General features: G+C 33.9%; 1 protein-coding gene across 1 annotated transcript in view; it reads right to left on the bottom strand.

Annotated features, from left to right (window-relative positions):
* The window catches only part of CSMD1 (CUB and Sushi multiple domains 1), a 1,116,699-nt gene that overhangs the window by 15,759 nt on the left and 1,087,992 nt on the right, over positions 1-12,948 (bottom strand). The window contains exons 62-65 of the mRNA XM_069851527.1: positions 11,065-11,138; positions 7,487-7,598; positions 6,224-6,403; positions 4,459-4,503 (exon numbers count right to left, since the gene is read on the bottom strand). Coding sequence (XP_069707628.1) covers positions 4,459-4,503; positions 6,224-6,403; positions 7,487-7,598; positions 11,065-11,138 — 411 coding nt within the window. The remainder of the gene's footprint in view (positions 1-4,458; positions 4,504-6,223; positions 6,404-7,486; positions 7,599-11,064; positions 11,139-12,948) is intronic.

Genomic DNA, 12,948 nt, shown 5'->3' with positions numbered 1-12,948 from the left:
GTGGGCACAAAAGAAACAAAGAAAAGAGTAAGCCACAACAAAGCAGCAATCTTTCTAACCATACTTATGTTTATAATATTTTCCTATCAGAGCATCAGTCCATTGTTGTAAGGAGGTATTATAGTTTACCCCAGTAAAGACATACCTAATGACCCTTAAATACAATAGCCTATATTATACTACACCTGTCCATTACAATATCTTTTCTTAAAAAACCTCACACTTTATCACCTGTTTGCTTCAGTGAATGTCCTCAAGACTACGAAGAATAATGGTCTCTTCCCCTAAAGCCCTGTAGCTTTAGGATATGATGAAAAAAGGGAGAATAGTATTCTGAAGTCAGGGATTCCTGGAAGGACACGCTGTCTTAGGCTATTTCTTTTGTTTCATGAATCAATTACAGCATTGTGTGTGATTTTCAAGGGAATATCAACTGCCTAGTCAACTGAATTCACGATAGCGTAGCGCAAGTATTTTATCAGTCACTTTTAGACTCCACATCTTTTCTCCATATAATAATGCTGCACCTGTGAACAGTGAAATTGCCAGAGCAAGGAATTATGTGTTTGGGTCATTTATTTGATGTTATGAGTAACTTTCCTCTATGGAGAAAAAAATAATTTTACAAGCCATTAAATGCTAAATTTTAAATATTTGTCTAAATCGTAGACAAGGTAGATAAGGTCTCCCTTATTCAACATTACCTGCAATATTAACATTAATTAAGAAGGGAAACAGAAGAGAAAAAAAATTAGGAGATTATGTCAGTCGCATTTACAAGGTGCTACATGTCTTAACCATTCCTGTCTCCCCTACATATTGCTATATTTCTCCCATATACTTTGCTGTTATAAAATCTGGGGAAGACTTCTTTCCAACATGATGGTTAAGCTGAAAAAGCAGTTGATTTGGGCAAAACAAACCAACTCTCCTCATGGCCAGGCAGCACCCAGTCTTTCCTAGCAGCTTCTTACAAGTGAAAGTAGACATTATTCCACCTAGTTCTAAGCTTTTTCTAGGTTTACAATTTGAGAAGTAAAGCTTTAATAATCAAACCAAAACTTAATAAAAAGAACTATTTAACCAATCACATGATATCTTGACAAGGTGACAGTTCTAGTAACTACTAAAGTTCACCCTTACTATCCATGACCACTAAAAATGATACTTCCTAAATAACTAAAGACTGATACTAGAAGTGGTTCACACTCTTCTACCTAAACTCTTAAAATAAATTATTGGATTTTCTGCATTTTATTAAACTCTGAGCATGTGTAGAGGCAGCTTTTTATACTGAAGGAAATTTATCAGTATAGGCACCTTGTGTACCTACTTCGAATAAATTCCATGGATGTTTCCTCTTTGAGCCCATTACTGATTGTAAAAATTAATCAAAAAGAAATCCATCAATAACGCCATACATTTCCAACAAAACACATTGACAGTCAGTGTATCTGAAAATCTGATCACTACCTCTTGACTGTCTCTTAATCATATTATTACACTTCCACTGCACATTTCATAAAGAAAAAGATAACTGCTTCTTCAGCACCAATTGTCTTCAAATTGTGTGAAAGCCAGAAGCAAATGCTCAAGCTCAATGTGGGATGATTTATAAATATCATTAATATGTTGTTTGTAACACCATAGTATTCCAAGTGATTGGAGACCCACTATATGGCTTTGAGTATAACAGCTTCAAAGAATCTGAAATGCGCCATTTCCACGGTAAAATTCAGTGCAGAATTGGAGCTTTACACAAGGTAACCTAAATTTCATACTAGAAATCTGAAGAATTACATTTCAGTTGGTATCTATTAGAATCATAGAATAGTTTGAGTCAGAAGGGACCTTAAAGCCTGTCCAGTTCCAACCCCCCTGCCATGGGCATAGACACCTCCCACTAGATCAGGATTCTCAAGCCGCATCCAACCTGGCCTTGAACACCTCCAGGAATGGGGCAGCCTGGGAAACCTGAGCCAGGGCCTCACCACCCTCATTGTGAAGAATTTCCTCCTTATGTCTACTCTAAATCTGTCCCTCTCCAGTTTATTTCCATTGTAGTCCTAAGAATCCATACATTTTCTGTAAATACATGAATTCTGAAAAGGAGCTTTCACACCCTTTTTCCTATAGATTTTTCCTTGGTTTGCTACAGTAGTGACATATAGTACATTTGAAATCTAACATGTTAAAATACATTATTTTTATTTCCCTTTGCTTTGAATTAAAATTATGTGTCTGAAATTATTGTCATGAAGATTCTCATCTAGTGTTATTAGTATACCCCTAAGAACTTCTGTGTAAGACTTTTATAACAAAGCAGACATCATACTTCTTTTGTCACATTCAGCATCTTCAGTATCTAGTTTCTCTTACCACTTTGTCATTAATAGCTGTTGATCTTTGCAAATTAGTACCATTGACTTAGTATTTACAGAATTTGCACTTGCTACAGGTGGGCAGAATCAATACGAAAAGAAAATATATTTCAGCTTCTTCAGTCATGTTTTTGTAAAACACTCAAGTGCTGCAGCCCCATGGATGCAGCTGAGGAACTGGAATGGCTCTGACCCAGTTCTGCAGAGAGTTTGCAAGTCCTGCCTTTCTTACCCTCTATGGGCACGTGCAGAATGAGAAAAACTAACCAGGTGTTATACTAATACTGCACCAACCATAGATTCTTTGAATGTAAGAAATGGAGAAATCCATGGCTGCTCATTAAAAGATCTTTCTAACTATTTTTTCAAAGCAGAGAGAACCATGGGAACCAAACAGAGTATTGCAGTTCTTAAACTTCACATGGGTATTGCAGAATTCTTTAGTTGCAACTTACACTCAATTAAAATTTACAGTACTATAAAAATGATAGATACTATTATTTTATGAAAACATTAACTGGCAAAAAAATAACAATTTAATAAACAAGGATAAACATAATCTGTATTCATATATCCACATGTGAGAAATAAGAATATGAATCTATTTTATTACAAACCCCCTAATTTAGCAATATTGGCTTCATTCCATTTAAAATACAGACAACAGCAAAAGGAATTCTACCAAAAGTTAAGATAACAAAGTAAAGAAAATGCTCTAAAATACACTTATACACTAAAGAGAATTCACAATTCAAAAAGTCATAATAATAGTGAAGACTTTTTTTGAAAACTGTCCTAAAACTTCTCCTTGTTAATTAGTCATTTGTTATATTTTTTCAGTTTTCTGCTTACTGTTGTTGATATTTTGAATCATAGTATTTCAATCTTCTAAAAAATGCCTTTCAAGTAGTACTTACTCACCCAAAGTAGCTATAAGAGACATGATGTGGTGTGAATTTATACTGATGCTTTGCATAGTGAATGTATTTCAAGACTTGGTCTATATTTTAATTTGGCATTGAAACTTCAAAACCTGTGTGGTAGCAGATTAATGCATACTTTCTGTGTTTGGTGAAGTGAATCCTCCAATAAATTTAGACCGTATTTTAATTATAATGAATGCATATTATATCCTGCTTTGTTGCGAGTCTGTGGAAGTAATGCATTTGGAAGAACTCATTTATGGTTTCACCTTACAGTCTCACTAATAAACTCACTAGGAAGGTTAATTATTAGCAGAAATACCTTTTTATCCCATCTACTCTACAGACTCCTTCTGTGAACTGCCATGAGTGTGAACCATTAATCTTATTTTCCCTGCAGCTTGCTAAAATTCAGAATACAGAGTTGCAAGCTCAATTATTTGGTGAAAATTCCAGTCGTTGTTAAATAAGTCAGTAAAAAAACCCAAACAAATCAAACCTTTCCTTTTCGATAAAAGATTGAATGTAATCAAGGATTTCTCACAGGTATTTGTCTGTTTTGCCACTGACAGAAGGAAAAGATTACCTGCACAGATGTTCATAAGGAGACACAGAGAAGCAGCAGTAGTGTTTGCCTGCTCCTGGTGGTCCACAGAGTTTAAGAAACCCTATCTTAGAATGCCTGGAGGATTTCCATGAAATGAAGGCCATCAAAGTTTCCAAAACTAGAATGTGGGGCTTTTTTTTTTTTTTTTTTTTGTGTGATTTCTTCTATCACTTGCATTTTAAACTTTGACTGAATCTAATTCCTGCAATTATCATCTACACTCATTATAAGGCTCTCCATTATAGCAATCTCTCTGATATAAAACTACATCAGATCTGGGGTTTGTGTATATACGATTTATCTTTTTGGCTTGACAGGCTTTTTTTTTGTGCAATTCACAAAACTGGTACTGTGAAAATTTTTAAAAATTCTGTTAGGGAAAGAATTTCATAGAATAGATTTAGCATGGCACCTGTTATTATGAGAGACCTCAACATGAGTAATAAATGCCTAAGTTAAATATTGGAAATAATTTTATTATCCGTAACAATCTAGGGTATAAATAAATTTGATTTATTTAGATCTAAAACTCTTCTTGTATACAAACCTGGAGTTTTAGTTATTGTTTCATTAACTTCTCTCACTCCTTTACCTACAAGTAAAAAGACAAATCATCATTTTCATGAACATATTTGGGTGTTTTTAAAAAAATATAAAGTTAAAACAATGCCTTATGGATGCATTCATACCTTGTCTAATAGAGCCAGAAATATATTTAAATTATTTAAAACAGAAATAATTAGTCTAGAATATTTTACACGTTCAAACCTATACACTTACACAAAACTATCAGAAAGTAATTTAGATAAACAACATTTTTAGTGCAGACAGTTGTCTGATTAGCCAAGTATTTCATATATTTAGGCCTAACATTTTTATATCAGTCCCAGTGCTATAAGAGAGAGCCTTATAGAGGGGTCAAATACTATATCTAACTATGAATAGTATATTAAATATATTAAAAAATGTGTTAATAAAAAGACTGATACATTTATGACACAAACTAGCAAAAGCCAGATAGCTGGATTAAGTTAACGACATCAGATATCATGGGAAAGGATCATGACTCATGTCATTTGCTATATTTCCAGTACATTCAGGAGACTTACGCACATTGACCCCAGATCAAGTTCAGCCTCATATTATTAGCAATTTTAAGAAGGCTAAGGCCCTGTAGGAAGGTATTGTCTTGCATACTTTTGCTTTTGTTTATTTTTTTTTTTACTTAAAAACCAGAAATTCACTGATTAGAATGTTCAAGTACTAAGAAAACACAAAAAGTATGAGGTAGTCAAGGATAATTATATCAAAAAAATGTAAGTCAATCAAAAAAACCAAATTCTTGCTTATAGAAACTTTTTCTGTATTTTATCGTAAATTTTAAGAAAAAAAAGAAAATTAACAAAATTGTACAAGATTGTTTATCTACAATTGTTAATCATCTAGTACCCATGAAAAATTACTGAATTGAATGAATAAGAATATAAATTTTTATACATAGATCATACATCTGGAAATGTTCAAACAAGGAAGTCTATCCATACATTAAGGAAAAGTTCAATATTGTTTGAACATCAGATCTGTTTAGTGTTTTTTGACATATTAGAATTAGAAACATGTTTCAAATATTTTTCCCATGGCGTCTGATTATTTTTTTCTTTATTTCTATCCTAAGTATATTTTTTTTTATTTTTCTGAATTGAGAATTTATTACTGTGTTTATTTGCACGTGAAGAGCAAATGTATCCTGCATAACTTTATACTTAGAGTAGCAAAACTATGTGAAATTTACATGGATATAAATAGAAGTGGAATATGGTGCAAAGATGTATTTATTTTTTTTTTATTTTGTTACTCGTTTTTATTTTAGAAGATTTGATTAAACAAAAAACATATCTGGATGAATCTAAAAGTCAAGCTTTGAAATAACTTTTTTTTGTTCCTACCAGAAAAGCATACATTAAACAGTGAATATATTGAAATATGCTTTAAAATTGTGACATAAAGATAAGTACAGTTAAAATTAACACTTAATATAGATTAGGCTTTGTTTGCTGTTGTTAAGGGTAAACTGATGCATATGTCCCTGTGCACTGACACACACAGGCTTACATAACTTCCTCCATGAGCTCTAAATGTTGTTCTTGCTTTGATTTTTTTTGTCATTTATTTCATAAAGTAAAAGCTGTTGTGTCATATGCATCTTTCAACAATAAGTGGGAAATATTAATCCTACTGCAGAGAGCAATAATGTCATGGAAAATGAAATCCAACCAAGTAGGGCCCAATGTATCTCTTGAGTAATGACTTACTTTTACAAATAGGAGATTTTCCTGTCCATTTCATATCTGGTTTACACGTCCGATGCTCTGATCCACCAGCAAGAAAAAATCCTGGCTGACAGGTATACACCAACGTATACCCTAAAGTAGGAAGATCTATTGCTTTCACATCTACATGTGCCGGTGTCTCTGGCTGCCTGCAAGCATGAGCTGCAAAGGGTTTTTTAGAGTTAGAAAAAGTGATGATAAACTGTTTCCATAGGATTAGAGTAGGTTATTTGAAATAAATGCATGACAACCTATTCCGTTTCTATATCCAAATATTGCACGCCTTTTAGAAAGGTAAATTAACTATTACTTGTAAAAATTACACTATAAGTATATAGTTTTATTATGATGTAAGATGGAAATGATACCATTATATATTTTTAAACAATACACAAGAATTAAATCATGCTAACAAAAACAAAAGAGTTAAAGGGAAGCACATGTCATTGTACATGGTGCATTAATTAAGCCTGTGTATTATTGTACTGTCACAGCTTCAAGTCTTGCTTCCAGTCAATGAAAACTACAGAGAAGTTACTGTGCTAAATAAATTCATCACAAATTTCAGTTGAAATAAAGTTTCCATAGGAAGGCTTTGTCATATCAGATTGATTATAACAGATTTCGTTGCTCTCTAGGTTTCTTTCGCTGTGCCCCTTGGAGTTCATTTATAACTACACCAGGAGAGTTTGAAATAGGACAAGAATCTAAGGCCATTCTAAATAATTACTTTTAGGTTAGGTCAGTGTATTTTAATTCAATCATTATTTGATGTCCTCCAACCCATATAGAACCACAAATATACTAATAATTTGCATACACATGCATAGCCCATAAAAGCTGAATTTTAAGGAGTTCTAGTTTGTGATTATTGAAATACTAGCCAACAAAATAGTCCCATGAATATTTCAGATGGCTTCCTGTTCTCTATTAATCCAAAACACACAACCCCCCTAGATTAATTTAAAGCAGCGAAGGCAGTAGCTTAATGAGGACAGTCTTTTTGAGTAAAACTGGTCGGACTACTGTGAACTTTATGAAACACAATTCTGAAAGATACTGCTTCAAATTAATATCCCAAATACATCTTTGTTCTCAGAATAGGAAAAAAAATAGAAACCTGTTTAAAATAAAGTTTACTTTTTTTGTAGCATATTATTTACTATGAAATTCCACATGAATCACTTTGAATTTTTTTTTAAATTGTGACATATTCTAACCCATTAGATAAGAAAACAGACTTACGAATGCATTCAGACTGTATGCCACTCCAAGTTAAGTTAGCAAGACAAGAACGGGTGGTGGATCCCTGGATATGATAACCTTTTCTGCATCTGAAGAAGACTGTGCTCCCAACCTAAGAATCAAACCAGAATATTAGATAAAAGAGGAATGCATCACGTGTAGTCAGATATCAAGACAGTGACAAGCCACTAGAGGGATGTTTTCAAAAATAAAAATATTGTAGAATCATAGAATCATAGAATAACCAGGTTGGAAGAGACCCACCGGATCATCGAGTCCAACCATTCCCATCAGTCACTAAACCGTGCCCCTTAGCACCTCTTCCACCCGTGCCTTCAACACCTCCAGGGAAGGTGAATCAACCACCTCCCTGGGCAGCCTGTTCCAGTGCCCAATGACCCTTGCTGTGAAAATTTTTTTCCTAATGTCCAGCCTAAACCTCCCCTGGTGGAGCTTGAGGCCATTCCCTCTCGTCCTGTCCCCTGTCACTTGGGAGAAGAGGCCAGCACCCTCCTCTCTACAACCTCCTTTCAGGTAGTTATAGAGAGCAATGAGGTCTCCCCTCAGAGCAATGAGGTCTCCCCTCAAGCAATGAGGTCTCCCCTCAAATAACTATACATATCTATACAATATCTAAAGTAAATTTTTTTTCCGATGTGATGAAAAGTTTGAGCAATTGATCTTTTGTAACCTTATTTGAAAGCAATAAGTGCAAAAATATTGACAAGGCTGTGCAGATGGGAAATAACAACAGTCATACATTTCAGCTTATTAGTTTGTCAGTGTGACAGAAGCAAATTAAATGATTGAAATGTCTCTCTTTCCTGTACATCATTGCACGTATTTCAATAGAACTTGACCACAAAGACTGTTTCAAATGTTTCTCATTTCTGAATTGACTAAAAATTATTTCTAAAGTAAAAATAAAAGCTATGAAGAACTGTTCCATCTACAAATAAATTCAAACTCCAAGCCACAATTTCTAACACTGCATTTGTTATTATAAACTACACAAGTTTTACTTGAGATCATCAACTAGCAGAGTAATGTTATGGAAAGCCCTCCTACAGTCAACTATGATATGGCTTTTCTCAAAAGAAAAGACAAAATAACTGAGAAAACGCTAAACTTCCACTGAAAGTAGAAAAGTATGAAAACTGATACAAATCTGCATATTTTTTTTAAGGATTTTCTTAACACATAAGAAAGAGATTGGGTGGAAAGTTCTAGTGAAATGGACTTTAGGATGTTATTGACACAAGGAACCAGAGAAAACAACTGTAGGCCAAGCTATTTAAATATGTGAGTCTGACTAGTAAAATTCTTTTCATTTTGAATAAAATGTCTTGGCAATAAATATGATCAGATGAAATGAAAAGAAAACACAAAAATAATATTATTTGAAATTCTACAACATTAATAAAGTAACATCACACGGACAAATGCAAGTAAATTACAGATTAGTAGTGATCAATGTATATTAATAAAACAGTTTGCAAGTATATGCTTCTAAATGCAGATTACTCTACACTACAGATGTCATAAAACGACTTCAATGGACATTAAAAATGGGCAGTTTTCTTCAGAAGTGGCTATCTGTCAACTACATACTCTATTAAATAAAAACAGATTATCATTATAGATGTTCAGCAAATGCAATACCAGTTCTTCCCCAAGTTGTTTGTGAAATCCACTGGTATTTTTAGAGTCCAAATTACTGATATGGCTTTGTAGGATTACCTCTTTATACATTTTTAAACATGTTCACCCCTCTGTCTTGCCAAGGGCACACAGCGTAACTGTAGTAGAGACTAGAACAGAGTATGGCTGATCTTGACTCTAAGCAATCTTGCTTCTTGTGAAATTGCCAATTCTACTATCAGTATTTAATGATGAGTTGCAAATCTTTCCTCACTAATCCAGAAGACAAAGCAAAAAAAATAATGTCTGTGTTCAAGGTAGTTACAGAGTTATATTTCTTTCTTATTTTACAGGCAAAAGTAAAAATAAAAGCAGTGTGTTCCTTGTAGACTTGGATGAAAAACATTGGAGGTATTTGTAACTGTCACAGCACAGTAAAGCACAAAAAGAACAAAATGAATGGGGCAAGGCACGATGTTGGTAGATAGGGGAAATCCATTAAGAGGACTCCTGTATCAGTCACCACATCTTTCTGTAATGTGGAAAGACTTTTAAAAGCTGATTCATAGAATTGGCTAAGTCACAGAAACAGGAAGCCACACTAATCACATATGCCAAATAAAAAGATCTACTTCACTAATAACTGGAGAGAAGTCTACACCTTGTTGCACCAGATAGTAATCTGAGAGTGAAAGCATTCACCTGAGGACAGGATAAATACAGAACAGATGAAGACCTACTATAGTCCCTAGAGGTGAGTAAGAAGAGATAATTAGCCTTCACAGTGAATGGATACTAGAACAGTGTAGTGGTCAGTACAACTCTGGTATTAAAGACAAGTTGTGAAGCAGAAAAAAGAGGAGAGAAAGAAATCAAAATAAAATAAAATTAACCCCCTGATCAAATTAGGTGAAAGGACTAGAGTTGTTTCTGAAGTGATGAAAGGGACAGATACAGGGACAAGATGACCTAACAGACAGAAAAGTGCACTTGTTACTAAGAGAACCATCTTAGGGGTGAGACCACAAGATGTGGCCAGGAGAGAAGTGCCTTGGCATCTGTGAGCCAGACAGGAGCAGAAGGTGAAGAAAAGAGCTGACAGCCACAGCAATGACAGAGAGCACAACTGCAGGAGAGGGAGGGTGCCAGAAACCAGAAGAATTTACAGGAAGGACATTTAGAAAAAGAGTTCTACTAACTTGAACATAATACCATGAGGCACACTGCTGTAAGTTCAGAAATAAGCAGGAAACCCAACCAGAATATATTTTATGTTCAGATTACAAATATTTATACCTGAAGAATCTATCCACATGAGGTTACTCAATCTATATAATGACTGTGGGTTGGTCATTTTTGCATCTACTTTTATTTCCTCAGTCATTTTTCCAACTGTCACTTGGTAAACTTATACCCTGAGAGGTATTTGGAAATTATAGAAAAGACATTCATCGCAGAGAACTTAGATCCAACACGTAGAATAATTTTATCTCCTCTGACTGAATAAAATGTAAGATGAATTGCTAATTTAGCAAAGCCACTTGCTGACTTTTTTGTCAAGGACTACATGGCCTTTGGATCAGACAGCTCTTTGGTTTTAGGTATTTACTGATTATTCATCAACATATGAAAGAATTACAATCGTAAAGTAAAGTACTTGTAGCATGTCACATCATGTTAGGTAATCAGTTTATAAATAGTTCTCCCTACCAAAGTCTCCTGAAGTACTGAACACATGATATATTGCAAGATTAGGAGTTATTTCTTTATGCTTCATATTAAAAAAAAAGTTGGAATGAAGTATGAGTTTTTATTAATAGGAGTGGAAATTTTCTAAGGTTTACATCAGACATTTAAATGTACAGATAATATTTTATATTTATAATTATTAAACGCATCTTTATTTTAGAAAGCTAATAAATAAAAGCAAGAATTACCTCATAACCTCGGGAACTGTTTTGTATTCCAAAATGTGGAGTGCCAGGGTCTGTACATGTATTGTGAGCTGGATCTAAAATAAAATGTGAAACATGACAGATGTTATGATAGTGAAAGAACACTCTAAAACCGTTTGCAAAGATTAAGTCATTTAATCAGTGTCTAGTGATGACAAGAATAGAATTTTTAATTGAATATTTGTATTTCCAATTAAGTTTCCAAGATAGATCACCAAACTTTGTTTCATTATCACCATTTAAGGATATTTTTGCAAGTTCCTTTGGCAATGTAAACTTTAGTTAGGATTGCATTAATTTTTGTTAAACTTATGGTTTTAAACCTTTTTGAATACACAAAACATTCCAAAACACTATTCACAATGCAGAGGGAACATACAAAGTAATTTTTTTCTTGCCTTATTTCACAACAACCAGATTAATCATGAAGTTAGACTTCTTTTAAAAATAACCAAAACTCGGCGAAGCCTCAAGCCAAAATCAACCTGCTTTCTTATAGCAAGTGAAATACTTATTATTCTGTTACACTCTTTTCTATGCCACCAAGAAAACAAAAGTTTCAAATTAACTACTACCTCAGTTGTTGCTGGAGAATAAAAAGATTGTCCCCTACAAAAAAAGGTATTATAATGGAATATAATTAATTATATTTTTACAATGGCATGTAGTGATAGGACTAGGGGGAATGGCTCTAAATCGGAGAGGAGAAGATTTAGACTAGATAGAAGGAGGAAATTCTTCACTATGAGGGTGTTGAGGCACTGGAACACGTTGCCCAGAGAACCTGTGGCTGCCCCATCCATGGAGTTGTTCAAGGCCAGGTTGGATAGGGCTTGGGCAGCCTGATGTAGTGGGAGGTGTCCCTGCCCATGGCAGAGGGGTTGGAATTAGGTGATTTTTAAGGTCTCTTCTAACTGAAACCATTCTATGATCTGATGATCATGAGTGTAGTTTAAAGCAGCCTGAAACTATTTTTGATTCAGCAATGGTCACTTCTATTTCGGTTGGTGTATGTGACTTGGGAGTGTTCAGATAGGCAGCACAGGACTTGATTCAATGGATCCTTTTGTACTATACAATTTCCTTTTGACAACCAAGTCTGATTTTGTGCTCACACTGCATAAAGAACATGACTTAGGACTATATTTCAACTCTAACTATTTTTAATTTTCTATAGAGGAAAAAGTTGAACTTGTCATGTACAATAATGTGATCTATCATTTCACTCTGGGTCAGCTTCCATTTTTAATGCTAATCCTCATATAGCATAATAATTCAACTGGACTGATATTTACAAAAGGCTTTAAAAGTTTGGAGGACATTGACCTAATGTGCAAGAACAAAAACTAAATGCACTCCTACCCTTTAGCTGCTTGAACAGCTCAAGAACTTCTTACAAATTATCATCTGCTGGAATGCCATTGCCAATAACAGACACCTGAAGCTGAACTGTCTTTTTAATAACTGTCTTATCTAAAAAACACACTGGCAAAAAAGGAAAAAAAATCAAAGAATTTTAAGGAAATGGTTAATATCCAGAAATAGAAAAGCTTGCCAATATTTGCCATGTTATAGTACTTCTAGGCATAGTTCTAAGTATTTTTCATTGATCTTAATTTTTGAATTTCTTGATGATGCAATCTATAAATACTTTAGATCATCCATTTTGTTAAAGAAACACTTGTCTTTGATATATATTACTCATATTACAGTATATTACTCGTACTTCTATATTATAAATAGAAATGTCATTATTATGTTTTCAAATTTAATTCTTCAAAGTAGACTTAAGATTTAGCTTATGTAAACTACTTGTCTCTGTAAGAGAGATGTAAGAGGTAAGATGTAAGACGTAAGATGGACTGT

This window comes from Phaenicophaeus curvirostris, chromosome 2 (genome assembly GCF_032191515.1).
Source record: "Phaenicophaeus curvirostris isolate KB17595 chromosome 2, BPBGC_Pcur_1.0, whole genome shotgun sequence".
NCBI lineage: Eukaryota > Metazoa > Chordata > Aves > Cuculiformes > Cuculidae > Phaenicophaeus > Phaenicophaeus curvirostris.
This window is presented reverse-complemented; position numbering and strand designations above follow the sequence as displayed.